This window comes from Pristiophorus japonicus, chromosome 9, assembly GCF_044704955.1.
Source record: "Pristiophorus japonicus isolate sPriJap1 chromosome 9, sPriJap1.hap1, whole genome shotgun sequence".
NCBI classification, from domain to species: domain Eukaryota; kingdom Metazoa; phylum Chordata; class Chondrichthyes; family Pristiophoridae; genus Pristiophorus; species Pristiophorus japonicus.
In genome coordinates this window covers 30,505,250-30,522,150 of record NC_091985.1, presented here as the reverse complement: position 1 = coordinate 30,522,150, position 16,901 = coordinate 30,505,250, and the positions used below count along the sequence as shown (strand labels likewise).

At 45.5% G+C, this 16,901-nt stretch overlaps 1 protein-coding gene across 1 annotated transcript in view; it reads right to left on the bottom strand.

Moving 5' to 3' along the window:
- The window catches only part of LOC139273871 (fasciculation and elongation protein zeta-2-like), a 276,060-nt gene extending 265,925 nt beyond the window's left edge, over nt 1-10,135 (bottom strand). The window contains exon 1 of the mRNA XM_070890947.1: nt 9,698-10,135. Coding sequence (XP_070747048.1) covers nt 9,698-10,035 — 338 coding nt within the window. The 5' untranslated portion in view covers nt 10,036-10,135. The remainder of the gene's footprint in view (nt 1-9,697) is intronic.
- Nucleotides 10,136-16,901: the final 6,766 nt, after the last annotated feature.

The window sequence follows — 16,901 nt, the reverse complement described above, 5'->3', positions numbered from 1 at the left end:
GAGGCCAGCAATCCTGGAGAAGCCCACAGCCCTTTCATGCATTACCTGGGCGGTCATGGGGAACTTTATGTTGTCATTCCTCTGGGTATATAGTGCAGCAGTCACCTGCTGAATGCGAATATGTGTTGCATGTTGAGAAATGGTGCACACATCCCCAGTTGTGGCCTGGAATAATCCAGATGCATAGAATGAAAGTGCAGCTGTAACCGTCACATCAACTGACAAAGCAGTCCTCCTGACGCTTCTAGGTTGCAGGTCTGCTTTTACTAACTCACAGATCTCGGTTACAACTTCTTTGCAGAAACGCAGCTTTCTCACACAGTCTGCATCATTCCGGTGCAGGTATGAACACCCGTATCGATATACCCGATGTGGGTAAGGCTTCCTGCCCATCATCCTACATGCTCCGAGGTTCCTCATGCGATGAGATCGAATCAATCATCTCCTCTGCAGCATCATCATGCAGAAGGCTTGCACGAGGTATGGAATTGTCAATATGGCCCCCATCTCTCTCCCCTCCCCACCCCACCCTACCGCAGTCAACACCCTAGTATGGATCACACTCAGGTCTGCGCATGCGCAATAGGCTTGCTTAGAACAGGAAGCTAGGCATTCAAAAGACATCTGTAGCAACGAAGTCAAATGCAATTCTTTAATTTTAGATATATTTTAAAGTACCACCCCACCACCGACCGAACGTCTCCTCACTGGGCTTGATGGTCGGCCGGCAGAATCGTTCCCTCGCCTGGACACAGGGGCTCGGCGTCCACACATCCACCTGCCCCCCACCTGGGGCTTCTTTTGAAGTTGCTGTATAGTGCAAGGGTTCTCATCCCTTCAATTCGGCGTCCACCCCAGAATTCTTTTGAAGCCGAGCCCCCGTGTCCGGGCGACGGAGCAATTCTGCCAGCCGATGCTCCAACCCTCAAGCCCAGTGAGGAGACGTTCGGTGGTGGCGTTGCACTTTGAATAAAATCAAAAATTAAAGAATTGCATAGACTTCCATTTTCTCCCTTTTGAGTTTGAAAAAATTAAGCTTCATGATGCATATTCTTTGTCTTCTTGACTCCCTCCAAAACTTCACATAAAAACAATGGCGTCTTTCTGCATCGATTTTTTTAATGTGCGCTGGTTTTTCTTAAGTGCCCAGAAGATTTTTTGGGAGTGCTCACATATGCCGTCCTAGGAAAAATGTACGTTGGCCAAACTTGCATAAATGTGAAAAACTGGCGCAGACATCAGGTTACATCCCCTAATCACACAAAAAATCCTAACTAACTGAGTTATGCTGGGGCAGAAATTTTGGGACAACTTGAATATTTGAAATTTACACCAAAAAAAGCGGCGTGCGTCAAAAAAAAACGCGCAGATAACTGGGGAAAATGGAGCCCAATGAATATGGTAATTAAGCGGAATAGCTCAAATGCTTTATGCAAGTGAAGAACATAAATAACCTAGATTTGGACAGATAGGGCTGTTGATTAGTCTACAACCATAATGCCAAATGTTAACAAAAAATATACCTGTCATGATAAACAAATAGTTCCTAAGGCAAGACAAAGTAATCATGGAAATGTTGCCATGCACGGCAACCAGATGTATGCCAATTTGGCTCTTTAGTAGCATGGAATTTTGGCGTCAAGGAAAACAAATTGTAATGACATGTCGAGGTGGGAAAGTGTAGAACAGCTGCAACACAGGTAAACATTGGAAACAATGGAATTTCACAAATCATTCTGGTGCTCTGGATAAATCACTGGGCAACCCTGGCTCCTAAATCTGACCTCACCGTTACAAACTAATTTCATGGAAAGCCAGGAGTAGCTTATGAAAATACCTAACTGAATATTAATGACTCCTTCAGTGAAGCTCATGTAGGTTCATTCATATTTATCACAGACCAATTGCTTTTAAACTAAGTTTTTTTTTTAAAATCTAAGAATTAACTCCCTCAATTCTTTTTCTCCCCATACCACACTCTAATCACAGCTGCAAAAAGACAGGTGGCAGCCAACTGACAAACCTCTGCTAATGCAAATCTGAGCAAAACAAAGCATACCAGAGCAGTTGGGTACATTGGACACTGCAGTAGCATTTGTTGGCTCTTCATCGTGTAGTACTATCGCACTACCTGCTCCTTCCTCACGTGATGCTTGATCTTCAGGTCTCACATTTACTTTTTTGCGGAGAAGAAAATAGATGTGGAGAAATTTCTGGCACTTAGGTACCACAAAGTCACTTAAAAATGTTGCTACAATCTAGACCATCAATAGGCTCCTTTAAGTCTGCTCTTAACAGAGTTTAAATTTAAAGAGTCAATTGGAATTGAAGAGGTAGAAATTAACTTGATGCAAAATAATAGCTTCTGATAATACATATGCTATATAAATACAAGTTGTTGTAACATAAAAAATGTCCAACTGCATTTTACCGGGGCGGGGGAGGAAGGAGGTGCAGGAGCAGGAGCGCGTAGAAGCGACTGAATGTTTGGCTGAAAAGATGGCTTTTGGGAAAGCTTTTAAGGTGGACAGAGAAGTGGAGCGGCGGCAAAAACCAAAACATAGGGTTGGAGTTATACTGTAGCCCATGTGATCTCAAAACAATAATGGATGACCTCTGACAAGTTGTCTCATATCGCTTGGCTTATGGTTCAAGAGTGTCAGATTGGGGGCAGACACCTTAATTATACTGTAAATATATTTTTGCATCAATGTGCACATGAAATTATTTTACTTCAAAAAGAAAAAAGAAATAACTTGCATTGATATAGTGCCTTTCACAACCTCAAAGTTCCAAAGTGCTTTACAGCCAATAATGTATTTTTCCAAGTGGTCATTGCTATAATGTAGGAAACATGGCAGCAAGGTCCCAAACAGCAATGAGATAATGACCAGATAATCTGTGTGTGATGTTGGTTGAGGGATAAATAATGGGAGAACTCCCCCGCTCTTCTTCAAATTGTGCCATGGGATCTATTATGTCCATCTGAGAGGGGCCTCAGTTTAACATCTCATACAAATGATGCTACACTGTCGGAGGCACTATCACTCTGTCCTGGACTCCTTGCCAGTCAGAGAGAAAAGAGAGTTCCCCAGGAAGAACATTTTATTATGGCAGGGGTCCACAAGGAGGCCCTCTCTTCATACTGAAAACTCTGAAAGTGTATAGAATAGCAAACATCAGCAGCAGCAAATACCAGCCTAAATTCACCAGCTGCAGTATAACTGCAACCGGGTTTCTAGCTTTCAAGCAAACACTCTTTTCCTTGATAGCCACTTAACATAATACAATAGATTTCAAAAATCTTTTCACCTTCAAGGATTGGGCACATTTAATAAAACACGGCTAGTTTACTAAAAATAAAAGTTGTCAACAGTGAAAGGAAACCCTCAAGCTTTTCCCAGCCTGTGTGGGGACCTTTGCTAACATCATTTTGCTGCAGCTTGTTTTTATCTGCAAGAGATTGTAGCATTCTGCCGTAGGACTGCAGCTCAGAATTCACAGTTCTCAGGTGCTGCATGATACCATGTAGCAAGTAAAATCTTTGGCATCGCAGTCAATTGGCATGATTTTCAGGATTTACTGGTAATATTACTAGCACTTTATAAAAAAAAACCAAGAGCATGAAATCAAATTCTTCATTACTATAAAAAATATGTTTCAATTAAGATTATCTAGTTCATACATTCCTCCTAAAAAGGCAGATAATGCTTTAACTGGCTTGGATGACACTATAATCACATCATCAGCAAATCTACCAGTTAAGTTTCTTTTTGAATTCTGCCACCCTGACAGGACTCATATTTAATATGTAGCGGAACAAGCAGGCTACACTTACCACATTCACACACAGCTACAGACTTAGCACATAACACAAGCGGTGTGTGGTACAAGAGCAAACATTCATAGGTAAACTGCAATACTGCAAGGTTTGTGGAGAGTGACAAGCTCAGCTGGGTCAGGGGTCCACTTTTAAACAAAACTCTAAAGAGCATTATATTTAACAACCTGTAAAGCTTTTTAAAATTAAGCAAAGTCTAAAGATTATATGATGTCCTCAAATTCACATGGTGAAATATGCTGAAGGGAGATCTGTTTATTCTCTCTTTTTCCACAAAGAGGTTGCAATAATTCAACAGTTTTTATTATGTAACAGTAAGTTATTAATAGGGCAGTGTAGAGGACAAAAAATAAGGGATCCTTTGGGAGTTTTTTTTTAAACTGAGAAATTTAGAGGACACTAAGGTTCAAAAGAAAGAAAAATCAAGAAGTAGTGATTACAATACACCAAGCTCGGGTTTTAAATGCCAGTAGATTTCAGAAGGAAGCAAGGCTGGAGGAGGTGTGGAAATGCCACAGCTATCAATCTCCTAGGAAGGACTAAGCATTTGATGAGTCTTGATTTCAACATGAGAGGATGCAGGGAAGTAGACCACCATGGAGAATGAGGTACAAGAGAGGGAAGCTCAAGGAGAAATTACCATAGTTTTAGTGTCCATAAAATACAGAAAGATAGGAAAGAATGGAAGCTAGAAATACTGACTTACATTGAAATAGTACTACATCTCAAAAACATTTCAAAGCATTTTGCATGCAATGAATTACGTTGAAATAAACTGACTCTGTAAGCAAATACAGTTGCCATTTTGCACACGACAGGTTCCTGCAAACAGCGATGAGATAATTAACCACTTAGTCTGTTCTTGGTGATGCTGATTGAAGGAGGGATGTTGGCCAGATTTCCCTGCTCTTCTTCAAATAAGGTACCTATTTCAGGCCCATTAGAACAAACTGATGAGATCTCAGTGTAACATCATATGTGAAGAATAGCACCAACAATGCAGCACTCCTTCAAATACTACACAAGAGTGTCAGCCTAGATTATGAACTTGAAAGGACTGAGGGAAGTAAGGAGCTCCACAGTTTTCTAGTCTGGGAAAGACTGAACTGGTTTAGCCATTCACCGCCAGATCTGACTGGACCACATAAAGCACTATCGGATCCTGCTCTCGTCTGCCAAAATCGCTCACTATTCCAGAATCATTCTGGAATGTAAAGATAAACCCTGGCTTCTATTCTCCACTGCAAACGGTCTTTTTAAATCCCTCTCCTTACTTTCTACCCTCACCTCCGACAATAGATACGAGGTGCTCATGGACTTCTTTGTCTCTAAGACTAAGACCATCCAGTTTGGCTGCCTCTGCCTCTTCCCTTCCTTCCCCTAGCTCTCCGGGCTAAACCTCCTCTAATGAAGCCCCCTGCCCTAGTCCTGATTTCACATTGTTTCTCCAATCTCCCCTCATGACCTTACTGAGCTCATCCTGTCCATAAGACCCACTTGCTAGTCCCACCAAACTGCTGACCTCCCAACTTCCTTTTCTGGCTCCCATGTTAGCTGACATTGTTAACGGTTCTCTCTCCTCAGGTACTGTCCCCCTCTCCCCCAAATCTACCGTCATCACCCCTCTCCTCAAAAAAAAAAACAACCTTTGATCCCTCCATCCTTGCAAACTACCGCACCATCTCCAACCTCCCTTTCCTCTCCAACCTCCCTTTCCTCTCCAAAGTCCTTGAATGTGCTGTCGCCTCCTAAATCCATGCCCATCTTTCCTGCAATTCCATCTTTGAATCCCTTCAATCTGGTTTCTGCACCTGCCACAGTACCGAAACGGCTCTCATCAAAGTCACAAATGACGTCCTTTGTGACTGTGACAAAGGCAAACTATCCCTCCCCGTCCTTCTTGACTGGTCTGCCGTCTTTGACACGGTTGACCACTTTATCCTTCAATGCCTCTCCACCGTCATCCAGCTGGGTGGGACTGCACTTGCCTGGTTCCATTCTTATCTATCTAATCGTAGCCAGAGAATCACCTGCAACGGTTTCTCTTCCACCCCTGCATCGTTACCTCTGGTATCCCCCAAGGATCTATCCTTGGCCCCCTCCTATTTCTCATCTACATGTTGGTCAGTGGCAACAACATCCGGAAACACTTTCAGTTTCTACATGCACGCTGATGACACCTAACTCTACCTCACTACCACTTCTTTTGACCACTCCACGGTCTCCAAGTTGTCAGTTCTGGATGAGCAGAAATTTTCTCCAATTGAATATTGGGATGACCGAAGCCATTGTTTTCAGTCCCCGTCACAAACTCCGTTCCCTCGACACGGACTCCATCCCTCTCCCCAACTCCTGCCTAAGGCTGATCCAGACTGTTCGCAACCTTGGTGTCATATTTGACCCTGAAATGAGCTTTCGACCACATATCTGCAGCATAACTAAGACCGCCTATTTCCACCTCCGTAACATCACCTGCCTCCATCACTCTGGTAGTTCAACTCTTAAAAACTCACCCATTGGCAAAAGTAGTTTTGAGATCTGCAGTATCCATTTGGGTTTCTGAACTGGTGGACATCAAGCACTTTACCAGAATGCTGAAAGGATATGGAAGCAGTGAAAAAGGACCATAGGAGACTCAGTGAAAATTATTCCAGGTTTTCGATCCCATTGCTCCCTCCTACCTCAGCTCTTGCCTCAGCTCATCCGCTGCTGAAACCCTTTGTTACCTTTAAACGTGACTATTCCAACACACTCCTGGCTGCCCCCCTATATTTTATCCTATGTAAACAAGAGGTGATACAAAACTCGGCTGCCCGTGTCCTAACTCTCACCATGTCCCGTTCACCCATCATCCGTACTCGCTGACCTACATTGGCTTCTGGTTAAGCAACGCCTCGATTTCAAAATTCTCATCATTGTTTTCAAATCCCTCTATGGCCATGGCCTCGTCCCTCCCTATCTCTAATTTCCTCCAGCCCCACAACCCCCCCACCCAAATATGTCTGCGCTCCTCTAATTCTGCCCTACTGAGCATCCCCGATTATAATCGCTCAACCATTGGAGGCCATGCCTTCTGTTGCCTAGGCCCAAGCTCTGTAACTCCCTGCTTAAACCTCTTTTTTCTCCTTCAAGATACTCCTTAAAACATACCTCTTTGACCAAGCTTTGGGTCACCTGTGCTAATTTCTACTTATGTGGCTCGGTGTCAAATTTTTAATCGCATAATACTCCTGTGAAGCGTCTTGGGACTATGTTAAAGGCGCTATATAAATACAAGTTGTTGTTGAACTAGAGTAATCGACACAGAGGTTTCAGGTAGGAAGAACACTGTACAGGATGGTGTGTTTGAAGTTCATGAGGAACGAGAGAGGAAAATTCAGAGGAGGAATGCTGATTACTATAAGTAATAGTCTTATTTATTAAAATAGGAAGTCAGGGAAGGTTATGAGAGGGATAGAGTGGAAACTAGAAGGGAGTGTAAAACAGAATAGTAAATGGTAGCTGCTTTCTTGTATCCTGCCCAGAATTTTGAGGGGTGTCTGAAACATGGGGAGAGGTTGGAGGGAGCAATGGGATCAAAAACCTGGAATAATTTTCACTGGGTCTCCTATGGTCCTTTTTCACTGCTTCCATATCCTTTCAGCGTTCTGGTAGGCAAGTGCTTGATATCCACCAGTTCAGAAAACCAAATGGATACTGCAGATCTCAAAATTACTTTTGTCAATGGGCGAGTTTTTAAAGAGTTGTACTACCAGAATGAGAGAGTAGGCTGAAGGATCCAGAACTATATGTATGTATGTATGTATAAATAAAACCACGTGCCTTATAGATCTGTGAATACAACACAAACAACAGTAAATTGAAAAACAAAATCACAGCAATGCAAATGAGAAACTTAGGTATGTCAAACATTGGAAGTGTGCAAACCTGAAACTAGAATCATAAAATGTTACAGGAGATCATCTAACCCATCAAACTACTGCTGGTTCTCTTTATTTTTTTTTTAAAAAAAAGCTAGCCACCTAGTTCCATATATAACAATTGGAAATTGTGTCATTCTGTTTTTAAAAAAAAGCAGCTGTTTGTTGATGCCAACCTTAATATTGGAAAGATTGTTCACATAGATGGTCTCCAAAACTATGGGATACCAGGGTGTGAAGGACTAAAACATTAGTAAATGGAGTTTCAGAGAGAAAAAACAAGGAGCTATCAAAGTATTATGCCAAACAAACCTGAAAGATAGACAACTCTGGTTTGAAAATTAATAAAACACTCAATCCCCACCTCTTACCAAATTCACATTGACCACCATCATTGTGCCTTTAAAAATACAAATCAGTAAAGTAAAATATTTGATGCGTAGTGTACAACATACTGCAAACAGACAGAAGTAAGGAGATACAGGAAGATGGAGAGGAGCAGGAAAAAGTCTGATGCAAAAAACAACAACAAAAGTGTGAAAAAAACATAGCGAAAGAAAGGAGAAAAATAAAAGGAAAATCATAATGAATCAGACTGGTAAGAGAGAATCACAGATGATCAACTAGTTCTACAAAATACGCTATTTAAATGATTTGAGATTTAATTATATGAACAATGACATCGCAAGTGAGCATTAGACCCAATATATAATTCTTTTGAATGATAACAATGATTTAGAATCTTCAGAGAGATATATTTTGATCAGGAAGCACACAAATTAAGCACATAGTGCTAGGCCTTAGATTTTAATAATCTGAAAATGATAATTGGATAGGCCAATAAATTTAAGTTGTAATTTGAATTATTTTATGACATCTTACCTCAATACTACTTATAAAACCATCAGTGTCATACATGGTCCAACATTTTGCTTAGTGTATCAGTAACTCCCTTTAAAATATTATGAGATACTAGTATGTTAGAGTACTGATCACTTACTGCAGAGATGTATTTCATCCATCAGCTTCAGAAATAATCCATTCAAGATCAACAGCTCCATACATTAACCTTTGTGGTTGTGTATTTGATGGTTATCTGCCCAATGGTTACTAGAACATAGCACCAACACTTGCATTTTCAGTTTAAACAAAATATCTTGATATTGCCATTGGTTATTCAGAGATTCTAATAGTTATAAGGAAATTATATGGACTTGTCCTCTGGCAGACTACAGATTCACAGCTGAATACTGAAAGCTACTAATTTTGAACCGAGAAATATTGGCTGTCTAAATTTATAAGTATCAACAAAGAAGAAACACATTTAGCTACAACCCGTTATAATTAGACGCGTTCCGAGTAAAACTGGGAGCGCAGAATTTTAACTAACTGCCGGCATTATGATAATATATTTGCGACCTATGGGCATAAATTGCCTGCAGTATGGTGCAGGCAGTTTACCCAACGATCTGCACAACAGACTATCCTTATATATGAATTGAAATACAATGGTTAGCTCTGCCTGCGTGTTATGCAAACTCTAACATTTCCAGTATTGCCATTGTTCTCATTTTATATTCGGGCTGATGATGACTGCTTTGCATAAAAGTTTGAAGCTACGGAAAAAAGGAAATGAAATGTGGGAATTTAAAAAAAAATTGAAATGCAAACAAAAATGAAAGAAATTGGCAAATACCCGCATCTGGGAGACGAAAGGAGATCTGCAGAGAAAGAGAAAGCCTGCAAGAAACTCCGAACTATCAAGCCATGGCGCACTGGGAGATGACACGGGAGCCGGGACCGCAAGTGTCAAGAGGACAAAGTTTCCAGCATTCCTATTCATTCAGCGGAGGACTGAGCCGCTGGGACCAGCGGAGGTAACTCAAGCCCACCGGAGCTCGTCCCGCACCGCACTCCCGCTTCCCACCCTACTCACTCGTCGTCCCTCATGATGCTCTCCTCCGAGATGGGCTTGACCGGGGCGATGTTCTCCGTGTTGGTGTTGTAGTTCCGAAAACACACCGTCAGCTTCTCGTCGAAGTCGTTGACCAGGTCCTCCATCGACTTGAAGCTCACGATCTCGCCCGAGAAGTTGTCGAGCTCCGAGAAATCTTCCAGGCTGTGTTCCAGCGCCCCGAAGCCAGTGCTGGCGGCGATGGCAGGGCTGGGCACGCCGTTGGAGTTGACGTGGTCCAGTTTGTAACTACCCAGCGGCGCTTTGAACTCGTAGAAATCCTGCCAGTCCTCATCAAACTGCGCTAAGGGAGCCGCCATGATCCGCGACGCTCCCCTCTCTCTCTCTCTCTCGTCCTTTTGCTGACAGCCAGGACGGCCAGCGCGCACGCGCACCTACCGCTAGCAACGGCCGCGCCGCCCCGCCCACCGCACTGTGACCTCACACGCTCGGAATTTCGGAATGGAGCTGCGGCGCTCGAGGGCGGGCTCGTGCCCGAAAGCAACCGCCCACCCCGCCCACATAGCGTCACGGATCGATTCACCGCAACCGGGTGGTGGGCGTGCCTGCGCCCGCGCGCGCCAGGCTTCATTGACACGCGCGGTGATTTTGAACGGGTGCTCGCGACGAGCGCGTGCATTGCCCAACGATTCTGCTTCCCTCTGTGACGTTGCGGGACAGGCACGGGGAGAGAGAGCTCCGCCAATCTTGGTTGCTCGCCAACAAACATGTAAGGGCTTGAGGGTCCAAAGCAGTTCACATTGCCTCTGGTGGGTTGCAGAGCTGTAACAGATGGTCTTACTGCCTGAAGATGGTAGCCTTTAGTTCATAAGAACATAAGAAATAGGAACAGGAGCAAGCCATACAGCCCCTCGAGCCTACTCCGCGTTTTAATAAGATCATGGCTGATCCGATCATGGACTCAGGGCTACCTCCCTGCCCGCTCCCCATAACCCCTTATCGGTTAAGAAACTATCTATTTCTGTCTTAAATTTATTCAATGTCCCAGCTTCCACAGCTCTCTGAGGCAGCAAATTGCACAGATTTACAACCCTCTGAGAGAAGAAATTCCTGCTCATCTCAAGTTTTAAATGGGCGGCCCCTTATTCTAAGATTATGTCCTCTAGTTCTAGACTCCCCGGTCATTGGAAACATCCGTTCTGCATCCATCTTGTCAAGACCTCTCATAATCTTATATGTTTCGATAAGTTCACCTCTCATTCTTCTGAATTCCAATGAGTAGGAGCCAAACCTACTCAACCTTTCCTCATAAGTTAACCCCTCATCTCCGGAATCAACCTAGTGAACCTTCTCTGAACTGCCTCCAAAGCAAATATATCCTTTCGTAAATATGGAAACCAAAACTGCACGCAGTATTCCAGGTGTGGCCTCACCATCATCATCATCATAGGCGGTCCATAGAACAAGGATGATTTGCTTCCACGAGTTCACAGGTGTTTCGATGAAGGACCCGATGTTCCAGTCCTGAATTCCAATTGAGGGGGTGGAAGATGCCAGGTGATGCACACCAGCCACCACACGGGCTTGACAAAGTTAGGTCTTGGTCCAGTGGCAAGTGTCATGGATGCAAACTCTTTGTATTCACTATGTAACTATGTATGATGTACCACCTGAGGGCGCTGCTGTTGTAGGCCCAGGGGTTTCCTGCCCTGGGTGTGCAGGGGCATATAAAAAGCAGCCAGCCATGCTGCCACTCACTTTGCAGTCATATTAAATGGACTGAAATCACATAGTTCTTACTCACAGTACAAGGCCTTGTGGAGTTATTCGATGGTAATTACAGACATAATAACTGGCGACGAGAATACGGACTTTCACGCGATTATGGCTACCTTTGACACACTAAAAGACTTCACAGAGGGTGATGATTGGGATGCCTTCACGGAAAGGCTCGAGAAATATTTCGTGGCAAACGACTTGGCAGGGGAGATGGACACATTGGCGGAGAAGCACAAGGCTATACTGCTGACCAGTTGTGGTCCCGAGGTCTACCGCCTCGTCAGGGACTTGCTGGCACCCACGAAGGCCAAGGACTGAGCTGATTGAACTAATTCGCAATACCATACAAATGACTTCCTACCAGAATCGGAGCTCACTGACAAGTACTGTATGTATAATAACGCCACTTGCAGGCAGAACTGTCGAACAAATAAGAACTGCACAGAACAGAGCCTGCATGCCTGCTGCTGCTAGGCCGCCAAGGGGTGTAAATGCGAAATCATTAACACAATGCTGGCATTGTGGGGATAATCATGGGGCCCAGCAATGTTGATTTAAAGACTATGCGTGCAAAAGCTGCAGAACAAGGGGCCACCTCCAGCGAATGTGCAAACGTACTGCAACTCACCACATGGCAGTGGAGTCGGCAGAAGAGTCCCAATCCAGCATGGATCACAAAGGACAAGCTAGAGAGGCAACTCAGCCTGAGGGAGAAGTGTGCAGGGTGCACACTCTCTCCACAAAAAGTCCTCCCATGATGATATAAGTCAAATTAAATGGTGTTCCTGTATCCTTGGAGCTGGACACGGGGGCGAGTCAGTCAATTATGAGTCAGAAGGCATTAGAAAGGCTGTGGGACAACAACAACAAAGCACAAAGACCCAAGCTGAGCCCGATTCAGATAAAGCTGCGCACTTAAACAAAGGAACTGATACCAGTTATTGGCAGTGCGAACGTAAAAGTATCCTATGATGGAGAGGCTCATGAGCTGCCACTGTGGATTGTACCAGGCGATGGGCCAACGTTGCTTGGCAGAAGCTGGATGGGAAAGATTCGGTGGGAAGACGTCAAAGTATTATCGTCAGTGGACAATGCTTCCTGTGCTCAAGTGCTGAGCAAGTTCCCATCTTTATTTGAACCAGGCAACTTCACAGGCGCCAAAGTACAGATCCACTTGGTTCCCGAGGCACGGCCCGTTCATCACAAGGCTCGAGCGGTCCCCTACATGATGACGGAGAAAGTGGAAATCGAATTGGACAGACTTCAACGCGAGGGAATTATATATGAATAAAGAGTCTGACTGGATACTGTGAGCTCAAAGTAAAGTGTGACCTTAGTCTTTTATTGCAGGTCTCCAGAGTGCCTATGCAGCCTGTAAGGCCTCCTTAACTAGCTCCTGTGGGATTGTGGCATCCCTTGGGACTCCAGGGGATGAGCCCTCTAGTGGCTGTACAAGGTATATACAAATTTACATACATAACAACACTCCTCCCCCCACCCAAAGTCAACAGTGTAACTATTTACAGGGTGAGTCGATATGGGGCCTTTCTTTCCCTGGTTGATCGTCTCGGTGAAAATGCTGGTTTTGGTGAATCGTTTGTTGGGCCCTCGCTGGGCTGATGTGCAGCTGGCTTTGCTCGGCTGCCTGGTGTGGTGAGTCCTGCTGGACTGCCGCAGGTGATGGGTTCTGTTTCGTGGTCAACCACGGTGTCGGTTGCAACTGGTGTGTATGTTGGAGGGTCGAAGAAGGTAGGGTCCAAAGTGGGTTGCTCAGGATAGTCCAGAAATCTGAGTTTGATTTGGTCCAAGTGTTTCCGGTGAATGAGTCCATTTGAATATTTTACAGGATCATTGATTTCAATTTCGCATGACACATTTGCGCTATCATGATATGTATTTTGTTGAAGCCGCCTGCTCTCTACCTGTTCATGTAGATCAGGTGAACTAACAAGGGCCTTGTCTTAAGCGCTCTTTTCATGAGCAGTTCAGCGGGTGGAATCCCAGTGAGCAAGTGAGGTCTCATGCGGTAGCTAAGCAGAACTCGGGATAGGCGAGTCTGTCGTGAGCCTTCAGTTACCCTCTTCAAGCCCTGCTTGATAGTTTGCACCACACTCTCTGCCTGACCATTTGATGCTGGTTTGAACGGGGCAGATGTAACATGTTTGATCCCGTTATGGGTCATGAACTCTTTGAACTCGGCACTGGCAAAATATGGCCCGTTGTCGCTCACAAGGACATCAGGTAGTCGGTGTGTGGCAAACATGGCTAACAGGCTTTCAGTGGTGGCAGCAGATGTGTTTGCCGACGTTATCTCACATTCAATCCATTTGGAGTACGCATCTACAACCATAAGGAACATTTTACCCAAAAACGGGCCTGCATAGTCGACATGAACACTGGACCACGGTTTGGAGGGCCAAGACCATAAACTTAGTGGCGCCTCCCTTGGTGCATTGCTTAACTGCGCGCACGTGTTACATCTGTGCACGCAGGACTCTAAGTCCACATCGATAACGGGCCACCACAGGTGGGATCTGGCTATCACTTTCATCATTATGATGCCTGAGTGGGTACTGTGGAGGTCACTGCTGAAAGTGTCTCTACCCTTCTTGGCAATCTGCCTGTATAGACATTTCATCTTTGCACTGCTGGTACGGCTTTATCTCTTCCTGCATTTCAACTGGGACACTGGACCAGCTCCCGTGAAGCACACAATTTTTTACTCGGGACAGTAAGGGGTCCTGGCTCGTCCAGGTTCTAATCTGTCGGGTTGTGACGGGTGATTGCTCACTCTCAAATGCTTCCATAACCATGACTAAATCTGCGGGCTGCACCATTTCCACGCCCGTGGTGGGCAATGGCAGCCGACTGAGAGCATCGGCACAGTTTTCTGAACCTGGCCTGTAGCGGATGGCGTAGCTGTATGCGAACAACGTGAGCGCCCATCTCTGGATGCGGGTCGATGCATACGTATTTATCCCCTTACTCTCGGAAAACAGGGATACTAGTGGCTTATGGTCCGTTTCCAATTCAAATTTCAGCCCAAACAGATATTGATGCATTTTCTTTACCCCATAGACACAAGCTAACGCTTCTTTTTCAATCATGCTTGTTGTGTATCTGTAAAGCATGCACTCCCATGTTCCGCCACCAGGGAGCGCATCCCCTGAAGTCCCAAGGGATCCCAGCATCCCTTGGGAGCACTGTATATAAGCCGACCCCTAAGGCCTGTTCCTCACTCTGGAGTGTCTTGATAAAGACTGAGGTCACTGTTACTTTAACCTCCCTATGTGCAGTCTCATCTGTGTTAGGAACATAATAACTGGCGACGAGTATACGAATCCAATGCAAAGATGCAGCAAACTGTGGGCATCCTGGATAGGTTCTCGGAGGGTGAGGACTGGGAAGCTTATGTCGAACGACTAGACCAGTATTTTGTAGCCAACGAGCTGGGTGGAGAAGGAAGCGTTGCAAAAAGGAGAGCGTCCTCCTCACGGTCTGCGGGGCACCGACCAATAGTCTCATGAAGAATCTTCTGGCTCCGGTGAAACCCACAGATAAGTCGTATGAGGAGCTGTGTACACTAGTTTGGGAGCATCTTACCCCGAGGGAGAGCGTGCTGATGGCGAGGTATTGGTTCTATACGTGCCAGCGATCTGAAGGTCAGGAAGTGGCGAGCTACGTCACCGAGCTAAGGCGACTTGCAGGACAATGTGAGTTTGATGGCTACCTAGAGCAGATGCTCAGAGACCTTTTTGTACTAGGCATTGGCCACGAGATCATCCTACGAAAACTTTTGACTGTAGAGACACCGACTCTCAGTAAGGCCATTACGATAGCACAGGCGTTTATGTCCACCAGTGATAACACCAAACAAATTTCTCAGCACACAAGTGCTAGCAATGTTCATAAATTAACTGGAATTGTGTTTGCGAGCAGAAATGTTCAGGGCAGAAACCACAAGTCTGCAACTGCCAGCAGGCCTCAGGTGAGCCAGATGACTCGGAGTCCGCAACAAAGGATGAATGCAAGGCTTCCATTCAGCCTATTCAAAGGGTATGTTTTCAAGAGCTCTGGAACAATGGGGCATCTCCAACGAGCTTGCAGACGAGCTGCAAGCTCTGCAAAACCTGTTAACCACCACGTGGCAGAGGAAGATCGGTCCATGGTGGATCAAAGCAATTTCGAGCCTCAGAGAGAGGAGGCAGATGCTGAAGTACTCGGGCTGCACACATTTTCGACGTAATGTCCACCTATAATGCTAAATGTAAAATTGAATGGCTTACCCGTCGTCATGGAACTGGACACTGGCGCTAGCCAATCCATCATGAGTAAAAAGATGTTTGAGAGACTGTGGTGCAACAAGGCACTCAGACCAGCCCTGAGCCCCATCCACACGAAACTGAGAACGTACACCAAAGAGCACATCACTGTCCTGGGCAGTGCCAAGGTCAAGGTCACCTACGAGGGCACGGTGCACGAACTGCCACTCTGGATTGTCCTGGACGATGGCCCCACACTGCTTGGAAGGAGCTGGCTGGGCAAAATCCGCTGGAACTGGGATGACATCCGAACGCTATCACATGTCGATGAGGTCTCATGTACTCAGGTTCTCAACAAATTTCCTTCCCTTTTTGAGTCAGGCATTGGAAATTTTTCCGGGGCGAAGGTGCAGATCCACTTGGTCCCGGAGGCACAACCCATTCACCACAAGGCGCAAGCGGTACCTCACATGATGAGGGAGAGATTGGAAATCGAGCTGTACAGGCTGCAACGCGAGGGCATCATCTCCCCAGTGGAATTCAGCGAGTGGGCCAGCCCGATTGTTCCAGTACTCGAACGTGATGGCATGGTCAGGATTTATGGTGATTATAAAGTAACTATTAATCGTTTCTCGCTACAGGACCAATACCCGCTACCTAAGGCAGATGACCTATTTGCAACGCTGGCAGGAGGCAAGACGTTCACCAAGCTCGACCTGACTTCGGCCTACATGACGCAGGAGCTGGAGGAATCTTTGAAGGGCCTCACCTGCATCAACATGCACAAGGGACTGTTCATCTACAACAGATGCCCGTTTGGAATTCGGTCGGCTGCAGCGATCTTCCAGAGAAACATGGAGAGCCTACTCAAGTCGGTACCACACACGGGTGGTTTTTCAGGACGACATATTGGTCACGGGTCGGGACACCGTCGAGCATCTACAAAACCTGGAGGAGGTCCTCCAGCGACTGGATCCAGTAGGGCTGCAACTGAAGAGGTCGAAATGCGTCTTCATGGCAACAAAAGTGGAGATTTGGGGGAGAAAGATCGCGGTGGATGGCATTCGGACCACAGACGCCAAAGCAGAGGCTATCAGGAACGCGCCCAGGCCACAGTACGTCACGGAGCTGCGGTCGTTCCTGGGACTCCTCAACTATTTTGGTAACTGCCTACCGGGGTTAAG